General features: G+C 33.8%; 2 protein-coding genes across 2 annotated transcripts in view; one reads left to right on the top strand and one right to left on the bottom strand.

The window, feature by feature from the left end:
• Positions 1 to 19,776, top strand: part of LOC110466317 (phosphatidylinositide phosphatase SAC2-like) — a 46,645-nt gene that overhangs the window by 1,472 nt on the left and 25,397 nt on the right. Inside the window, exons 2-8 of the mRNA XM_021522735.1 lie at positions 8,388 to 8,468; positions 8,668 to 8,804; positions 9,418 to 9,549; positions 10,185 to 10,229; positions 10,847 to 11,038; positions 11,873 to 12,074; positions 13,386 to 13,453. Of these exons, the coding sequence (XP_021378410.1) occupies positions 8,388 to 8,468; positions 8,668 to 8,804; positions 9,418 to 9,549; positions 10,185 to 10,229; positions 10,847 to 11,038; positions 11,873 to 12,074; positions 13,386 to 13,453 (857 nt within the window). The remainder of the gene's footprint in view (positions 1 to 8,387; positions 8,469 to 8,667; positions 8,805 to 9,417; positions 9,550 to 10,184; positions 10,230 to 10,846; positions 11,039 to 11,872; positions 12,075 to 13,385; positions 13,454 to 19,776) is intronic.
• On the bottom strand, positions 56 to 6,214 carry LOC110466307 (E3 ubiquitin-protein ligase RNF4-like). Its single transcript, XM_021522720.1, has 6 exons — positions 6,165 to 6,214; positions 5,101 to 5,203; positions 4,506 to 4,648; positions 3,549 to 3,631; positions 2,612 to 2,693; positions 56 to 2,310 (listed from the first exon to the last, which is right to left on the bottom strand). Exons 1-6 carry the CDS (start codon positions 6,189 to 6,191, stop codon positions 2,161 to 2,163), a joined length of 588 nt encoding a protein of 195 aa, XP_021378395.1. The 5' UTR covers positions 6,192 to 6,214; the 3' UTR covers positions 56 to 2,160.

The following is a 19,776-nucleotide window of genomic DNA, read 5'->3' as shown; positions in this document are numbered from 1 at the left end:
TAGCTACTATAGTACATCACTCCAACAACTAGTCTTTCAACAAGAAAACATACAGTCAGAGAAACAATACACCTTTATTAAGAACTGATGACAAAACAAATTTCAAAAGAGATGTAAGCAATCGATACTGACACGAGCACTGAATCAACAATAACTCTTTCTATTATACAGGTACATTTGATTAATAGTTCTATCATGGTATTGTTTGCAATAAGGATCATACTTCAACTTTCTGGGTAAAATCATCTGTTTTGTCTAAAGTGTCGCAAATTTATTGAGAGTTCCAAAGTGTATATCTCAAATGTGTCTATAAGTAACATACATTTTACCATAACTATGACCATCCCAATGTTCCAGCATAACTTGTTCATTTTTGTTTTACAATATGACTACCCTCATGTTCCAGCTTATCTTTACCACTTGTAAAAACATATGGTTAGCTGATTAGGGCAGTCATATTGTAAAATATATATGTACAAGTTATGCTGGAACATTGGGATGGTCATAATTATGGTAAAATATATGTTAAAAACATCAAGCTTCCATATACACCTTTGGGAGAGAGCATTCTCAGAATTCTTTTCGGACAGTCAAGTTTTGATGTGCGATGTTATAGAAATCCCAAGTTCATGTCCAGATTTCTTGCAAAAATGCAAATGAAGTTCAAACTTTATATACAATGTACATATATCTACACAATAAACTGATTACAAAAAGGTAACTTTGTTATAGAAAACTTCACTTCTATTTCTGAAGAAATTATGGCTAATTTTTAAACTTAGATCAAAGTCATGTTTAATATATGGAATATACATATCTGGTAGGTTTTCTAAAGTCAAACAGGTTAAGGCTCCTGCACTGGCTCTAGTTTCGTGAAAGTGCATTAAGTTCAGAAAGAGGAGCTATAACATATCGCTCTAGGTACCCATTGAGTTATCAGATGGCAAATTCCATAATGACTTATTAAAATCCATATGATTTAGTAACTTTATTATCTGTGTACATTTGGAATTGTGAAATGTTAGTAGACCCATATTTTAAGTTGAAAGATTGAAACCTCAACGAAAGTAAGCTTTAAACATCAGTGAAAGTACAAAGCGATTATGATATATACAGTGTTTCAAAAATATTTGCATATATCATGTTGTAGCAAATCTTTTTACACAAATATACAGAATTTACAAAAGCAATGAGACTATCTAAACTCAAAAAGGAGGTAGCCATGTCTCTGCTATAGAATGTTTCTCAATTCCTTGATCAATGGTCAAGACACCTGCTACAGAAAACAACGAGATGAGGTAAGTAAACTTGTATATCACAGACATATTTGTATCATTACTTAAGACATTCACACTGCTACATCAAGTCCTAATTTTCCTTTCCCAGAATGCCATCAACTGTTTTTTAAGATATTCAGTTCAAACACTGACTTAAAACAAAAGTTAAAAAACAACCCTGGGATATTATTTATTTATCATCTGTGACTTACTTCAAAAGAAAACATCTTCCCTTTTTCTGAAAGCACATTTAGGGCAAATGTAGCCTGTTAGTCCAGGTGACTATTTACCAGCCTTACATAGGTGATATGGTACTTGTCTAAGATCTGGCCATTGGAGGAACATCCACATAAACAACGACAGATGGCCATGGCTGAAGTAGATGTCCAATGCTTCCATTGCACATAACATTTATGAAGCAATATTGGAAAGTACCCACAGTAATATTCTTATTTAGTTTATCTGTGAGTCAAATGATATACTGATTAGTTTTCACTGAAGCACTAGTTAGGTTATATAATTCACCAGCCCTTGCTAATACTACTACACGATAGTCTCAGAACTGAGAATCTTAAATAGAATCTTTTCATGTTATATTGGTATATAAAGTTGATGTGATTTCTTCCAGCATCAGTTACAAACTGTTGTGAAGATATACATCATAACAAAATCATTTCAACATTATCATGGCTTCTGTTCACACAATAAGATGATCATGATGTAAAAGGACTATCTTTCACAACTACAGCACTGTTTCACCCTGTCACCTTACACAGAAAACTGTACCAAATATCACCTGTCGCTTTACACAGAAAACCGTACCAAATATCACAAGTCACTTTGTAGTCCCCACAGCACCATTGACGACAATACTGCGTACCAGTCATATAAAGATAGGATGAATCTGCTTCAGAGTTAATTTTTTCCGACACGTTGGACAACATTTCTGGGCTCTGATGGCACTTTGGATACACAATTCACAGAATATATGGCCACATACAGTTGAACTGAGTCGGTTGCCATTTCTCGTTATCTACAACAACAAAATGGGAAATGTACAATTCACAGGGTGAGCCAATCCCTAACTTTGATGGAGAAAAACTTCTTACTTAATTATGCCATCTGAAACTGTCAATTTCCATTTTTTTTTATATTGTTAGCAATTCTGACAATAAATCTGGTAATGCGGGCGTAAAAACATGCGTTTCCGAGAGAAACTTAAGATCAATATTATAGGCCTTAAAGGCTAGTTCAACCTATTACAATTTTTCAAAGATTATGTCAGTAGAATGGTGAAAGTAAGTTAGTATATAAATTCTGTGTAGGGAGCTTACCCGTTCAGCACTGTCCAGACAGATAGGACAAGTTATCTTCCTACCCCCGGGCAAGGACGCTGCAGAGTCATCCAATTCTGGGCTGAAAGTATAATAAGGAGAAAATCATATTTAAAACATTAACAGTCTAATATTGGATCTGAATATACATTGTACTTTGATGTCAGTATTGTATTGATATGCACATTTTTAGTACATGTATGTGCATGTTGGTATCGATACATATGAAATTTGGGCCATTACACACCACCATTTTACCATTACCCATGCATTGGTCGTTAATTTAGCTATAACAACACAAAAACGACTGGAACATTACCTTCTCACGAAAGATCACCTCTTTTCCCAATCTCAATTAGACTCTGCCTAATTATATTAGCTTTTTATCATTCCCTTGCTAAAGGTAGGGAATTTTGCTAAATTCTAAAATGAAAATTGGGGATGAAACAATCAGGAGTCTTCTACAACACTGTCAAGTATGATATACATGTACTTTACAAGTTCTATATAGGCCCTTCATGGGGAATGTCTAAACTCCAACACTAGTAACTCAGGCTTCTAATTGTCAAGTATGATATACATGTACTTTACAAGTTCTATATAGGCCCTTTATGGGGAATGTCTAACCTCCAACACTAGTAACTTGGGCTTCTATTCAGAATACTACCTCAAAGGCAAACAAACTCGATGATTTAAAAAAAATCTTTATGTATTGACGGAGATATAAGTAATATTATCCTGATATACTCTTTGGTATTGTCACTGAAAAATTACCCAATTAGGCAAACACTAGTATTGTATTGGTGTAAAAAGTTTAAACCATTGACTTATACTTACTGAATAAGAGACTCGACTGTTATGATAAATACCAAGCTCATTATACATTTTATGTTTCTATTATTAACAAGTCCTTTGGTGCAGACTTCGTGTCACTTACAGAGCCTCTGCTAGAATATCATCTTCATTGGCTTCTTCCAGGATGAGGTCACCTGACAGATCGAGGGCTGCCTCTGCACCCACCTGTAACCATTAACTAAAGAAATCACCTACTGCCTCAGGTCTAGATGAGGGAATGACCTACTGTACCAGTTCTGTTCTTATCAGTGAAAGAATGATCTACTGCAATATACCATACATATGAGAGAATTACCTAGTGCACTTAATCTTTCTGTTTGGAAATTAACTATGGCACTGGATCTTTTAACGATCAGTGACAGACTTACTTACTGCATTGGATCTAGGTCTTTCAAGCTCTACCAGCTGAAAGATGTATATTGAACTGTTTACAATGAACTCAGATAACCAATTTATATAACAGGTGTTGCTTAATATCAATGACTTCCTTCCTTTGTATATCTAAAGCTTGTAATTGATTACTGAAACTAGTTCAAATTACATTCTTCAAAGTTATTTACGATATTTCTTAATGAGCCTCTCTTTGGGAAAAAAGGACAGTGATGCAACACTGTGCATCAAAATTCAATGAGTTTCTTTTAACTCTATTTGAGCATTATCATTTTATTTATGATATAACATCAAAACCCTATCCTGACTGTCTGTAAGTTTCTTTAAGATAGCAGGAATCAACATTCAAATGAATGAATCTCAGAATTGATATTCTGTTCAGTCAATATATGTCTACAACCATACATTCACTTTTTTGTTTAATGAACAAGCTGCATAAACAGCATTAAAATGGATAGTTGCATGACTTAATGAAAGCTACTTACTAAGGGCCCAAATCAAGACTGAAAAAACTGTTATCAGACAGAATTACTAGCACTTAGATCTCTTTGTAATGTTTGAAAAAATGGGAGCCTATCATTGAATTTGAGTTGTGAAATTTCTGCCACCATGTTTTTTAGTTAATATGAATTTAACAAAGATCACCTACAAAAAGGACTGATTCGTCTGCAGTGCTGTTAAAGGCAGGAGCTGTCAGTACAGTGGGACTAGTCAGGTCAATAAAGTCATTCTCAGTATCATCTGTTAGGTCTATACAGCTTCTGTTTGGACGTGTTGCAACTATCTGTACATCTGAAATAAATAAATAAAATGGTTAATATAGGGGATTTTCTATTGTTTGATGACATGTAATTTAGAACATGCATAATCATATCAAATGCCAAAATTTGTATCCTGTAGAGCTAATTTAGAACAGCATCTAAAAAATTATTATATCTTTTTGTTATTTATTTTTATTTTCATAGATTTTTTGGGTACTATTCACATTTTTGGTTGACCTTTGGCCATGGAAGGTTTCTGCAAAGTTTCTTTGAAATTGGTTTAGAGGTTTAGTTAGTCGAAAATGCAAATTGCTTATGGACGCACGACGGACGCCGCCGGACAAAAGGCGATCGAGACTTTGTCTCAGGTGACCTAAACATGCAATGGGAAAGATTAAGATTCAAACAAGTGGAGCGTTCTGGTAGCTGGCAGTTGACCTAATTATGAATTTGTACATTAATACTCTCAGTGAATATCAGTACCATTTGCATTCTGATCATCATTTACTATCACCCGTGAGTGTATTGGTCTTCTGCCAAGTACTGCTTCTTGAGGTCTCTTTCTCTGGTGACGACGAGCTCGAGACTGAAACAAATGTATAAGACTTTGATATTATGAAAAACAAAAACTGTTCAACCATAATTGTTTATAATTATAATGAACAATATATAAATAGTGTTTTCTGATATTATTGAAAGTCAAACACCAACATTTGATTACATATAAAAAAACTTAAAATTACTTTGTACATTGTGTTTATTTGAGAAATATACAAAGGACTTGTTATCAACTGTGAACCCACCCTGAAATAATATGGTATATTTTTATTTGACAAGTTGGTCGCAGAAGTAGCTATACCAAGCTTAAGCTAATGTTTGTATTTTTCTGGTATGTAATGTTAAATGAATATTCTTCAATCTTGTATTTGTTAATGGACACTACATTTAGTACATAATCTAAAAAAAATTCTTAAATTGTTTTAATTCAAACTATAAAGAGACAAAGAGGGCCTGTATGGTTCACCCGGTTATTGTTCTTTTCAGGAATTTTGATGATAAATTATTCATGAATTTAGCAATAAAAGCACAATTAAATTGAAGAACGTTTATCATTAAGCGCAGACAAACAAACTTGTTTGTATGATTATATTTTATAGACTAATATAAATATGATGGGCTGTTTTAGTGTTTATAAATATGTCGTCATGATCTTTGTGGAAATTTTCAAATCGTTGCTTGATATTACCACAGGAGATTGAAGTATACGGTCGGAAAATAGCGCCTAGTCAGGATTTAGCCTATACATGTCCACTTTATTTGTTACTTTATCCAATATTTATCGTTGATTGCCCCTTTTGTTGGATGAATTTGACCAGACATTTTTCGAGGGCCTTTTAGTGGAAAATAAATTATATATTTGCACCTCATTAATCGATATCTTGGACATCTATTACATTTCAATCGTTTCATTATTATTCTAAAACATATCTTACGGCAAATGTGACAGTATTTACAGTATACAGTTACTGATTAATACAAAAACTCACCCTGTCTTCCCTTACTCTCGAAGACATTTTTGTGCAATGGAGGCTAAGGGGAGATAATTTTCTGTTATTAGAACTCTTTTAATTGAGGAGATAACAAATGTGTACACTTCCGAAAATTGACAGAAAAAGCAGCTGACAACAAAATTGATGCATTTCCCATCGATACTACACGGATGATGTCTGCCTGCCTCGGATACTCATTTGCAAAGAGTTAGAGGTTAACGGTTTAAACGCTCATCAATTTCTCTGTTAAATTTATACCGAAGAAGAGTCATGGAAGTGTATCACACTGAGGACCATTACATACTGCACGATGGGGATTTCAGTCTGTGGTGTGACCGTGCTCGTGGTACACTGGAGCCTAAGAAGGGTATTGGCGATTTCCTTTCTTGTAACCAGTTGCTTACCAATATGTTACGTTAACATGAATCACTATTTACCCTGAAAGTTTCCCAACTCATTGAATGCAGACACATGAATAATTTATGCATACATATAATTAAAAACCGACAAAATAGTAGGATTTTGCCATTGTTTTGCACAGTTAATGAATAAGTTATAAGATACATTTGATAAAAAAATAATGCTTGCAATAGTTAACCATTAAAATTTAAAAAAATAGTCAAGATGTCTTGTGTTAATTTTATTTTTATTCCAATCAGAAGATAAAAAATACAAATGAAAAATAATTTTGATATTGAATGTATATATAGTATAAATTGCTAACAAAATTCAACTTTCAATTTTTCTCTATACTTAAACATGATAACGCTATCGTAGACAAACTGTGTTTAAAATTATTAGACCCAGAGATTTTTTTCCTATCATTGAAAAATTACTGAATGAATATTTTAAAATAAAGAGGTAGATATAATAAGTGTTTTAAGTGATTTTGTAAAAGTTTAAAGAAAATTTAACTTAAAATTGATAGGATTTAGGCACACCAACATTGAGTTAATAATTGACCTCATCAATATGGCACAGGAAATGATAATTTTATTTTGCAGTGCCAACACATTCTTATGTCATTTATTGGTTCAATTATCGTTAATACATAAACTACATGCTGAACTGAACTGAAAAATGTGAATTGAAAAGTTTCTTTTGAACCAAAACTATTTTTTTAGCCTAGAATTTTGGCAACTCTTACATATAAAGCTAAAAGCTATCAAGCTCAGAACTACTTAGTTTGTTGCTTTGTTAGCCTAGCACAGCAACAAAATAAGTAGTCATGAGCTTGATAGCTTTATATGTTAATGGAAACCTAGATTTTTTTATTGGCAAATATTTTTTACCTAAAAGAAATTACTGATAAAATAACATCAGATACAAATGGATAGTGAAAATGTTTGTGTAGGAATATAAACCTGTCAGCTGTGGTTACCTTAGCAGGAATATAGTCATTTTTATCAAATTTTACGGAAGTGTTATGGTATGGGTCTGTCCGTCCGGCTGGCCAGCGTTAACTTTTGTTTGTCCGGCAATCTCCTCCTACATTTTTCGACCGATCGCTTTGAAAACTTGGTATACATTATAATCATAGAATTTTGATTCATTAATTTTTCCAAAAGTTATTGCCGTTTGTTCATTTCAGTATTTGATTTTTTGTCCGGAGATCTTCTCCTACATTTTTTGACAGATTTCATTGAAACTTAGTAGGCTAAATAATCATGATATGTTGTTAGGTTGCCTTGAAAAGAACTTTGATTCGCCAATTTTTGCAAAAGTTCTTGCCCTTTGTTCATTTCAGTTTTTAAATTTTTGTCTGGAGACTTTCTCTTATTTCAATGTAAGAAAGTATATAACACTATATGGCATTCGATGGGCGTATATTGTTCCGCCCTACGGTACTCTTGTTTGATTTACTTTTTACAGTGACTACCTCAGGTAGGTCACCTCTAGATCTGAGCTGTGGATACCCTATTTCCCTCGTGTTATTTCCTATAGTGACTTAAAGCAGCCCAATGACCTAGGATTGCCAGATGACAAGAAATAGTCTGGCAATCTATTATTTAACCTAAGTAGACCAAAGGTAGCATAATTTTCAGTGGCATCCATGACAGTTGTCAAATGTCACTGTTCATGTAAAGTAAAACCCTGTGACCTCAGATAGCCCGGTTTGTTTGAGTAGCTATAGCAGTTTACAATGAATATATTTGATGACCTAAGGTAGTTACATATTTTGTTTGTTTTTTTCCCTTACTGATATTGTTGTTTGTTTAGGTTTGGACTTGTGCTCTGCCTGGAATCCTGTATGTATAGGCTGTGTGTATGGTGTTATTGGAAAGTTGATCATTCATCCAGGTAATGCATTTTATCAACTTAAACATCATTTCAAAGACAGAAGTTCTAAATTGACTATTAATAAAAAAGATTCTATGATATGTCTGGAAAACAATGGCAACATGTATTTAACCTGATTGATAAGAACAAGATAATATTCATTTTGTTATATTTCATACATAGTCATTTTCTTTTTCTTTTCTTTTTCTTAAATTTGTAGATACGGATCCAAGATTGATTCTTATTCGCAAAAGAAGTTTGGTTGGTAAAATAAATGATGTTCATGAGGTTTACAAGATTGACAAGGTCACTGTCCTGCCTTTGTCTACAGTGGAGCCGATGGAGCTTGATCTTGGGGTCAGTTATTTTGGAAGTTGATAGATTTCTTTTTCTTTTTTCCACCATCATATTTTTGTTCCTGAAACAGATTCAAGAAGTTTAAACTTGGTGCAGCATTATGAAAAAAACATTTCCTAACTCTCTATTAAAGGGCTACCATGTTTCGTCATTTTAGGCCAAAAATATAAAAAAAAAAAAAAAAAATGTGAAATGAAAGCACTAACAAGTGTTACGTACAAATGATGTTCTAAAAGAAATAGTATAACACAACAGAAGTGAAGACTTCTTAGATCATCAACAATTCATCAAGAACAGCTATAGGACTAAATGCAAATCAATTACCATCAATTAACATCATTTACCATCATTTACCATCATTTACCATCAATTACCATCATTTACCATCATTTACCATCAATTACCATCATTTACCATCATTTCAATGAATCTTTCAAAAGATTTTTTTTTGACTTTGTTAACAAAACCTTGCTAATTAGAAATCAGATAACCTATATCATTATGGTATGATTGTCACAATGTACCCCCTGGTACTTCAGTCTAGGATGTTTTTGTTGCCATCTTCCACCTATTTTGTATCCCATTTTATCACTTTATTTTTTTGTATGTGTAGTTATGTAAACTCCACCACTTTGGAATGAAGAGGACACAGAGAATTACCCAGCAGGCCGAGGGAAAACAACAGGCCCTGCAAAAGACATGGAAAACCATTAAAAGTGCTGCCGAAACTGTCAAACCAAAAAAGGTGCATTGTACATAACTTCAGTTGGCCTTCAGCAGAACTTAGAATACATTATTTTTGCTGTTGTCTCCCAGTTTTTTCCAAAGCAAAAAATAGTGGTTTTTTTTTATGTTTGACTGAATGGATTTAGAAGAACTTAGTGAATATGTATAAAGTGAAAGATGAGAATCATCCTCAAGTAAAACATACTTTTGTATTGTACGTGTATGTATATCCTGACACTAGAATGATTAACAAACCAAACATAGAGTTGTACAGGTTGGTAGTAACAGTTTACTAGAAATTTTGTATTTCATTTGTGCTCTTCTCAGTTTCTTTTGAACTTTAAAATTACTACACTTAAAACATTATAAGTATACGAAAATCATTTTTGACAACAAAATACCAAAATGTGTTATTCACAAATATTTTGTGATAAAAATATTTTGGTGTTTTTTTGTCAAAACTGATGTAAGTTTTTTTAGAAAATCCCATGTTTTGTAAAGTCATATCCCAACAACATGGTGGTAATGTAGATGTTTAAAGAAAATCTTTGGGTTAGTTATTAATGGTGAGCATGTTTAAAATGTATCAGTAGATTAAAGATTCATTTTTGTTGTGTATCATTCCATTATTTGTTGATTATATTTTATTTTCAGAAGGAATTAAAAGATAGAGACAAGTTTGTCAAGAGGATCGTTGATGTAAGATTAAATTGTTTACTTTTTTATTAAGAAATTGTTCAAACAGTTATTAAGGAAATGGAAAGAGGAAATATTCAATATCAATATTAACTAAGCGAAATTTGTTCATTGATTACTATTCTAATACTGAAACTGAATACTTCCTCTTGTAACATAAAGTAGGGAGAGGGGAGAGGAAATGGGGCTTAGATGTTCATGTTGTCAAGGATTTATGAAGGCCAGTAAAACGTGATTCAGTCAGGTCTGTTTGTCAGACTCTAGACTAGATATTCATTCATATCTGAAAGACTTCTCCAAACTATACCAGGTAACACAATCCCAGATATTGCCCTATTAAATGTGTCAAACACTGCTGAGTTAAATACACTCAGCATAAGTGAAACAGAAAATCTGTTTTACAGGACTGGGTCTGATTCACTAGTCTGTTAAAGCCTGGTAGGGGAGATAACTCTCACAATGTGGTTTACTCTATGACCTTAAAAATTGTCTATATCCTAAAAAGCCTTGAAGGAAATATAAAGAGCGTGAAGAAGTTATATACATGTAATATACTTTTTAAATAAATATGATACGAGTTGCTGTTTCCCCAGATAACTGAACCAGTGTTGTTTATACAGGAGGTACTGAAGATGTACAATGACAGCGAGTCGTTTTACTACTGTGAGACCTACGACCTTACCAACAGCGTGGAGCGTCAACATCAGGACAAATATGACCGATCTCTACCAATGTGGAAGAGGACAGATCCGCGATTCTTCTGGAATAGTTATCTAGTCACAGAGCTTGTCAACATGCAGGCTAGCGAAGAGGTCATAGTGAATTTTGTTTGTGGTTGTTAGGGAATCTTGTTTACACATAATTGCCTAGCTCTGTTTTACTGGTGTAAAACATTTGGCTGTGGAACTTTTTACTTATTGTATCCAAAATTTTGTACACACTGTAAAATATAAAGTAAATCTGAAATGAGTGATAAATGTGTCTAGGATACTTTGAAGGTATGTTTTAAGATTCTGCCTTTGGTCAGATTCTTGTTTTTTTTTGTTATTTAACTGAAGACATTGAAGTATAACAACATGCAAAGTTATGTCCCTTTATAATTGTATTGTAGAATACATGCAATTAACCCTTTCACCACTGTAGACCATAATGGACTCATCCATATCAATGCATGGTAGAGACTACTAAAGTTACATGGGGGTGAAAGGGTTAATATTTCTCTGTTTTCATATCAAATATTCAATTTCATTGGTATATATTTTTCCATACTGCTATTGATATAAGGCCATGCCCACTGCAACACAATAGTCTGTGACAAGATAGCAATAACACATACATACTGTGACTTCATTGTTATTGATATTGATTGTTTATGATTCTGGTTAAAAAATTCTACGAGATGTTATGAAGATAGGAAAGTTTTATTTCTGTCACATAATTTTGTTACATTCAACAATCTAAAGAAATTTTAAAAAGGTTTGAAATTATTAAGTAAAAATGTTGGCAAAATCCATATACCATTGTAAGTGAAATTTTCCATTGAAAAGAAAAAGAATTCTATCAATGTGTAATAAAAACAGGCCTGTGTACTAAGCTCTCTTGTGTGTTACTCTACAGACCAATAAACTGAACTGTGTGTCTTGTAGGAAGTGGAGTTGGCCAGCCATTGGATAACTCCCATCATCCAAGGATACTTTCAGCTTGAGAAATGTACCATGGAACTTGCTGACCTGATGAGGTCAAGCCCTGCTGACCAAATGGCCCTACCAGACTTTGGTAATACTAAGAACAAGGATCCGATTCACTTCAATCTCGGGATCATTTCTCGCAGAAGTATCCACAGAGCGGGTAGGTAGCGATCAATCTTAGGGAAACAAAGGATTTTCTCTCATTTCCGTGTGTGTAAGATAGAGCTGTCCAGGGTAAGAAAGGGGGGTAGGGAATTTCTATCTTACACTCCATTTCATGTGACGTGACGTAAAAAATGCTCAACAATGATGTGACGTGACGAATTCCTATGCGGCAATGCAGAAAAGGCGACATGGTTAAATCAAAACCTTTTACAATATATTTACACAGAAAGATGAGATTATTTTTTCTGTGCAAACTGTGTTTGCGAATATGGGGTATGCTTAATCCTGTTGACAGATTCGTTTTCGTAAAACAAAATTCTGGGGAAAATTGATATTTTGAAATGGTAGCCAGTCCAAACGCAATTTCATGGTTTCTAAGCTTATTCTGGTAGTTGAAATGAGAGAAAAATACTCATTCATGCTCAAGAGTGTAGGATAGGGAAATTCCAGCCTCAGGTTTTCAAATATGGCAAAAGCCTTGGCAAAGTCTCAGGTTTTACCAAAGAAAACCCCTCGGGTGGAATTTCCCTATCCTACAACCCTGGATATGAAAGAGTCTTAGTGTTTTTCTGCAACAAGGGCAATAAATGTTATGAATATACCTACACTATAAGGGAAAATCTTGTTTAGGGAAGATCTTTTTAATGTTATAAATATACCTACTCTATAAGGGAAAATCTTGTTTAGAGAAGATCTTGATATAATGTTATAAATATACCTACATTATAAGGGAAGATCTTGTTTAGGGGAAATCTTGTTATAATGTTATAAATATACCTACACTACAAGGGACAATCTTGTTTAGGGAAGATCTCGTTAATGTTATAAATATACCTACTCTATAAGGGAAAATCTTGTTTAGAGAAGATCTTGATATAATGTTATAAATATACCTACACTATAAGGGAAGATCTTGTTTAGGGAAGATCTTGTTATAATATTATAAATATACCTACTTTATATGGGAAGATCTGGTTTAGGGGAAATCTTGTTATAATGTTATAAATATACCTACACTATAAGGAAAGATCTTGTTTAGGGAAGATCTTGTTATAATGTTATAAATATACCTACACTACAAGGGACAATCTTGTTTAGGGAAGATCTTGTTATAAATATACCTACTCTATAAGGGAAAATCTTGTTTAGAGAAGATCTTGTTATAATGTTATAAATATACCTACACTAAGGGAAGATCTTGTTAATGTTATAAATATACCTACACTATAAGGGACAATCTTGTTTAGGGAAGATCTTGTTTAGCTATTCAATGTTGTAAGGTTTTGTAACATAATTATGTTGACAGGTACAAGATCTAAAAAGCGAGGTTTAGAGGAGAGTGGAGCCTGTGCCAACTACGTGGAGACAGAGCAGGTGAGTGACTGCGTTAGGGAAACATTGTGGCCTAAAGCTGGTTTCTGATTGGTCAAAATTAATTCTGGTTTGTTGTTGTTGTATTATGGTAGTACTGTCATGCTTCCACCTTTCTGACTCGCCAATATAGCCCTTTCCTTTTTTTTTTGGCTGACTAGTTTGTATAGTGCAGCAACTTTTTCATTTCATAATCGATGTTAAGTTTTGTGTTTAGCTCTGTTTCTTCAAAACTATGAGTGCAGGACCAACCCTAAACCTGGATTGAAAATAATTTTAGGGTATTCTGTATGGTTGCTTGCTGCTGATGCAGAATATGACCTCAATTTCATTGTCCATTTACATTCCAGTATCCTCATCTATGTTAAATTGTTCTTGTTTTCTTTGGTTTAGCTGTGTTTATCAAAATGTGAAAGTGACAAAAGCTACACCACTTACACTTGGATTATAGATGCTTCATTGGACGTGCATGTCAATACTTGCTTCATATGCTGGACATTTAAATTATCTAATTGTAAAAACAATGATTATTTCAATACATTGTAATAAGTTTCATATATCTAAAAGTTTGACATGAAGGTTACATGTACTTAATCTGAAATTCGTAACTTTGATTTGAAATAATTGAAAATTTCAAACTTTAAATTTGATTCTAATTACAATTTAAATTTGATTTTTTTTTTTATTCTTAATTGAAGATTTATGTTCCAAAGTTCAAATGACATTTTCAAAATGAAAAATTAACTCGATTTTTCAAATTAATATTTATTGCAATGTGGATCCTAATCTATTTGGTCCTGTACTCCAGTAATATTGTCAATATGATTGAGAAGCTTCTGTGATTTTCTATGATTCTGAAGTCGGTGGTTGTTGATTGCCAAAGTTGGGATAAGTGAGACATGTTATTCTTTAGAATCACTTAGTCAGAGTTATTTCATTATGGAAAATAATATGAAAAAGAAATTGACAGTACTGTTTGTTACCAAGGAAAAAATTCTTGAACCAAATGTGGTATGAAGTGATATAAAGTGTTTTGTTACTGAATTAATACATAGTAACATTGTTTGAGTGATGTACAAGTTATGTTGGTCATGATGACCATGTATACACAACATTGTACATTGTGATGATACTTGTGTGTCCTTTATTGCTATTCTACAGCTTAGATTATGTTACCAGTGATTACTTATAGGAAAGAAAAAACAGAACAAAATCAGTTGAACAGATTCCTTTAGCAATCAAAGCACCATTAATTTATAGTGGAAATTATTGAGCTTTGAAATGATACAGTATATTGTTTAGGTCTTACACAAGGAAATGATACAGTATATTGTTTAGGTCTCACAGACGGAAAATAATGACGGAGCAATTCTTTTATGATCCTCTCATTACAGATATATCACAGATATTGATTTTACTTATTCTCCCTTTTGTCTCAAAGTTGAATATCAATATTGTCTACACCTGTAAGAGACAGCTGGGACGTGTCGACCGACTCCCTGTCATTGATTGGTGTTTAGCCACAGTTTGGACAAACAAAGAGTTGTTTGATTCACACCATATATAAATAACTTCACCAGGTTTTTAAATCGATCTGGTGTTAAAATTATAATTGTACAGATTCCTTTAACATTTGTCGCTGATCATATCTGTATTTCTTGTCCTCATTTGATACCAGGGGGGCCTGTTCATTTATGCAGAAAAAATGGTTTGTCCGATTTTAAATGTAACAATTTTGGGTACAAATCCTGGCAGACCTGCAAATGTTTATGCAGGCCTTGCAAGGCTTTGTCAAGGCTCGCTTGAAAACGCAGCATCAGATTACTAGGTCCGACCTTATTTAATAAACGAACAACTGTGGTCCGACCAATTTAACCGTTTAACCCTTTTACCCCTATGTAACTTTAGTAGACTTTACCATGCATTGATCTAGAGGAGCTCCATTATGGTCTACAGTGGTGAAAGGGTTAAATGAAAATGGCCCAGTACGTGTGCATGTATCAACATCTGACTGAAATGCCATGTAGAAAATAGGAGTTGTCTCTCTTCTTCCTGGGTCCAGAATGTTTTTACTGAATTAAACATGTGTGGAAGACAGACATTCTTTAATTGACAGATTCAAATGGCCAAAGATCCATCATGGATGTCCCTTTGAAATTAAAAAAGAAAAATCTGATTAAAATACTGCAGTCACTTAAGCCTAAGCAGACTACGTACGGATACCAACAATTTGGTCATTGTTTCGGACAAATTAGAAATTAGTGTGTCAATCTATAGCTCAACATTTTGATAATAAAGTGTTATATGACATTTCGAAAAATTGTTGGAAAACTGTAAAACCCATTTCATCAAACTTGAATTTAGGCGTTTGGGGAAATTGATTAATTAATTATGGTTCAATTCAAGGCCAAAATACAAAATATTTTATTACATCTATAAACAATTTTAGAATGAGCAAAATTTATATACCAGGTAAGTCATTATTAATATGCCATGTAAAATTTTAAGCATATATACAAAAAATTGCTATATCAACATAAATTAAAATAATCACTATTTATATACTAGTGAAAAGAAAAACAAAACATATATACATTTGGCCTATTTTGCTTTTTGTTAACAAAATTAAGTGAACTGTCCAAGAGGTACTGGTCAAAAATCAGGTATGGCTTTTGATCACATACCTGTTGAATCTTGTTATAGTAATACAAGCAATTTTCAGACCAAGAAATACAACGTTCTGTATTGCACATATGCAATACAGAATGTTGTATTTACCTACTAGACGGAACTGCTTTTTATGGGAATCCCCTTGTCATGGCGGACTGAAAAGTTCCCGGTATTTGCAAAAAATTTCAAAGTTTATAACATCTTTGTATCGATCTCTACCGAATACGGAAGGTATGTGATAAAAGCAAGACCACACACTTGTGTTTTTCTAACGAATCAGAAAGCATTCATTTATTGCGTGGACGTATATATTCATTCATGCGCTTCGCGCACTCGTGATTATATTCGTCCGCACAATAAACTCGTGCTTTCTGATTTGATAGAAATAGACAAGTGTGGGGTCTTGCATATGTAACAGAGCCTTGTGGTAGGCCTACCCTCTCCACCAAATTGTGAAAAATCAAGAATCTGAGACCCATTTTGGTGGAGTGATCTCAATACCGTACCAACACAAGCTTCTCTTCACTACACACCTGTCTGGTTTATGTTTATGTCTGTTTTATTTCAACGGCAACTGAATGTGATTGGCAACCATGGATGGCCACTGTGTCCAACAACAGTCAAAAATTGTGTGCAAGAGGCTGGATTGAGGTTACAGTGTCATTATGGGATATCAATGCCATTTGGAATGGTACTGTTTCACACATGCTTCAAATGTTTTGAGTAGATCAACATTTTACTACAACAATAGACAGGTTGATTGTATCTATGGAAAGGGGGTACATGCAGTGATTGGTTTGGTTTTGGTCTCATTAAAAGTATCCTTTTAACAGCTAAAGTCATTTAAGGACGTGCCTCCATGTGTGTTACGTCAGTTTATTTAAGCATTGATGGTAAAATCATTAGATTTGTTTATTTAGCTTTTGTATAATACTTATAACCCCTGGGATACTGGTGAATCTCACTCTCTCACTCACTGTCATTTCTAGAACCTTAACTTCAGTGCTTGGATAATTTCTTGATCCATGGGTTAGGATTTAAAGGTTGTGTTTGGTGTTAAAAACTTCAATGTGCTGTTTGTAAAGTTGAAGTTTTGAGGGTGGGATGGTGCATTGTTAGCAAATAACAGATTTTGCTGTTCTCACTTTTCATCTTCTTATTCACATGCTTCAGCCAGTCCTCAGACATTCAGGCATTCATCATGGCCCCTTGGTTTTTTCTGTATCAACAGGTTGTGTCTCTGGTTTTATTTTCTGAAAATACTTGGGATTCATGACTTCCCAATCACCAAATCAAAGGTATCAATTTTTCTCCGCTGATCGTAGCACAAGGCCACCGTTACTCGTTCCGTAGACCACTTACCAACGTCACACTCCTCACCTCAAATATTAAGTGTTTCTTACAGTGTCTTAATGAAAACTCTCTGTTTTGTCCTTGTTAAAAAACTGTTACAGATGTAAGTCCTTTACACAATGTTGGTATTTTGGCCTTAAAATCAGGGTCAGTATCGTCGTTGATGTCTTCTTAATCCCAACACATAGTACCAGGTATGATCTTGTGTCTCCTTAATCCTCACACATAGTACCATGTATGNGCCGCTGTGACGCTAGGCAGTTTACTATTGTTAAGTAACATTGTCCATGCTAGTTTAATCTCCGATACTGGCTCTTAAATGCTTGAATGATCCTGGTATCCAATGGTTGTAAATGATTTGTTGCTGTTGGCAGAACAAAATGTATAGTTATATTCGATAAATTTGGTATGGAGAGAGATGGCATATTGTCCTTTATATGCAAAACTTCATGTTTTTTTCACAAGTCATTTTCCTGTTAAAGATTTTTAGATAGTCTATGAATTTCTATCACATTCTACGAATGATTGGTTTCAATTTGTCAGCATTACACATTAGGGCGACTGTAATACGGTCCATTATTTTTGTCCCTTTTTAAAATTTGCTGTAGCCAAAGAATGAATGGGAAGCTTGTGGAAGACCAAACCATTTTCATCAACATTAAACACATTTTTCAGTTCATATGTGCTCATTGCATTTATTGTCCTTGATCTACCATCTTTAATCACGTTCTCATCAACACTTGCACTCTCTCCGGACATCATTAGAAATTCAACCAGCCATTTGAATATTGAAATTCAAGCTCGAGGGTAGGCATGGAAAAGTGGCAGCAATGGCTATGTGATGGGGTCATCACAGGTATAAGGGTCAGTGCTCAAGAGCTTTTTATTTAAAAAAATTGTAAGTGACAGATATATTCTGGAACTTGGTATTTGCGCGCCATGCATACAAAGTTTCTCCATGTCCATATGCATTGTAGATTGATGTCTTTTTACGGAGGCGTTTATAACCTCCGTTACTGAAAATGCTAGGGAGACAACATTTGTAGCACTTCGTTCGTAGTATATGTATATGTATATATATCCTGATCATGTTGTTGACATTTCAGTTTACACCATTTTCAATAACAATAAGAATGTTGATTTTAAAATCTTTATACTATATTCCCCTGCATCAATTTTTGAACATTTATCAAATTGATAAAAAAATTCTGTTGGAAGGGAGACAACTGTGAGATAGTAGTTACAGACAAGAGTGCAAAAATACCTTCAACAACTTCATTTTCAAGATTAGTTTTGCTCTGCTTCATTTCTTTCGTTAACTGATCATTGCATATGTCCTAAGAAGTTGTTAACTTGACTGTTTATGTCCTTTATTTATCCAAATGTGAGTTGATGACACATCGTTGAAATACGCTGAGTCATGGCAATGATTCGATTCTAATTACGGAAATAGGGCCAAAGGGGGAAAGAATATGGTGGTTTTATTGTTTTTTGTCACTTTGAATAATATTTCTGTTCATGTTAAAAACAAAATCAACTCTCTGTATAAATATATCAGGTGACCGTTAAGGTCCATGGGCCTCATGTATTTATTAACAAGTGTTTGGGCCAGAGTTGGAATCAGACTGGATGGGGGAACATGGGGTATAAGTCAGCTATCCTGGTGACAGTTCCTATTGAAAATTATTTGAATTTTTAGTGTTTGATAAGAGGGTAACTTTGATGGTTAGCGGTTAGTAGTTCTAAGTTTAAAAATAAGTACTTGCACTTGAATGGATATCAATAATTGTGTTGGCATCTATAATTGCTTTATTTGAAATTTCACCTTTTACATTTCATTATTTTCCATGTCCAAACTTGCAGCACTTTGATTCTTTGGAGGGATTTCTTTGGAGGGATGAGAAAGAGAATATTACAGTGTATTGTTTGAAAGGGATACTCCAAAGTGTTGTGAAACAATTGGCTATTTCCTGTTGGGAACTTTTTGGATAATCGGCTGTGTATTCTTTGGGAACATTTTGGATGATCGGCTGTGTGTTCTTTGGGAACATTTTGGATGATCGGCTGTGTATTCTTTGGGAACATTTTGGATGATTGCCTGTGTATTCTTTGGGAACATTTTGGATGATCGGCTGTGTATTCATTCTTAGGGAACATTTTGGATGATCGGCTGTGTATACTTTGGGAACATTTTGGATGATCGGCTGTGTATTCTTAGGGAACATTTTGGATGATTGGCTGTGTATTCTTAGGGAACATTTTGGATGATTGGCTGTGTATTCTTTGGGAACATTTTGGATGAT

This window comes from Mizuhopecten yessoensis, unplaced genomic scaffold (genome assembly GCF_002113885.1).
Source record: "Mizuhopecten yessoensis strain PY_sf001 unplaced genomic scaffold, ASM211388v2 scaffold11129, whole genome shotgun sequence".
NCBI classification, from domain to species: domain Eukaryota; kingdom Metazoa; phylum Mollusca; class Bivalvia; order Pectinida; family Pectinidae; genus Mizuhopecten; species Mizuhopecten yessoensis.
The sequence above is the reverse complement of the archived record's forward strand: the minus strand, read 5'-3'. Positions and strand labels throughout refer to the sequence as shown.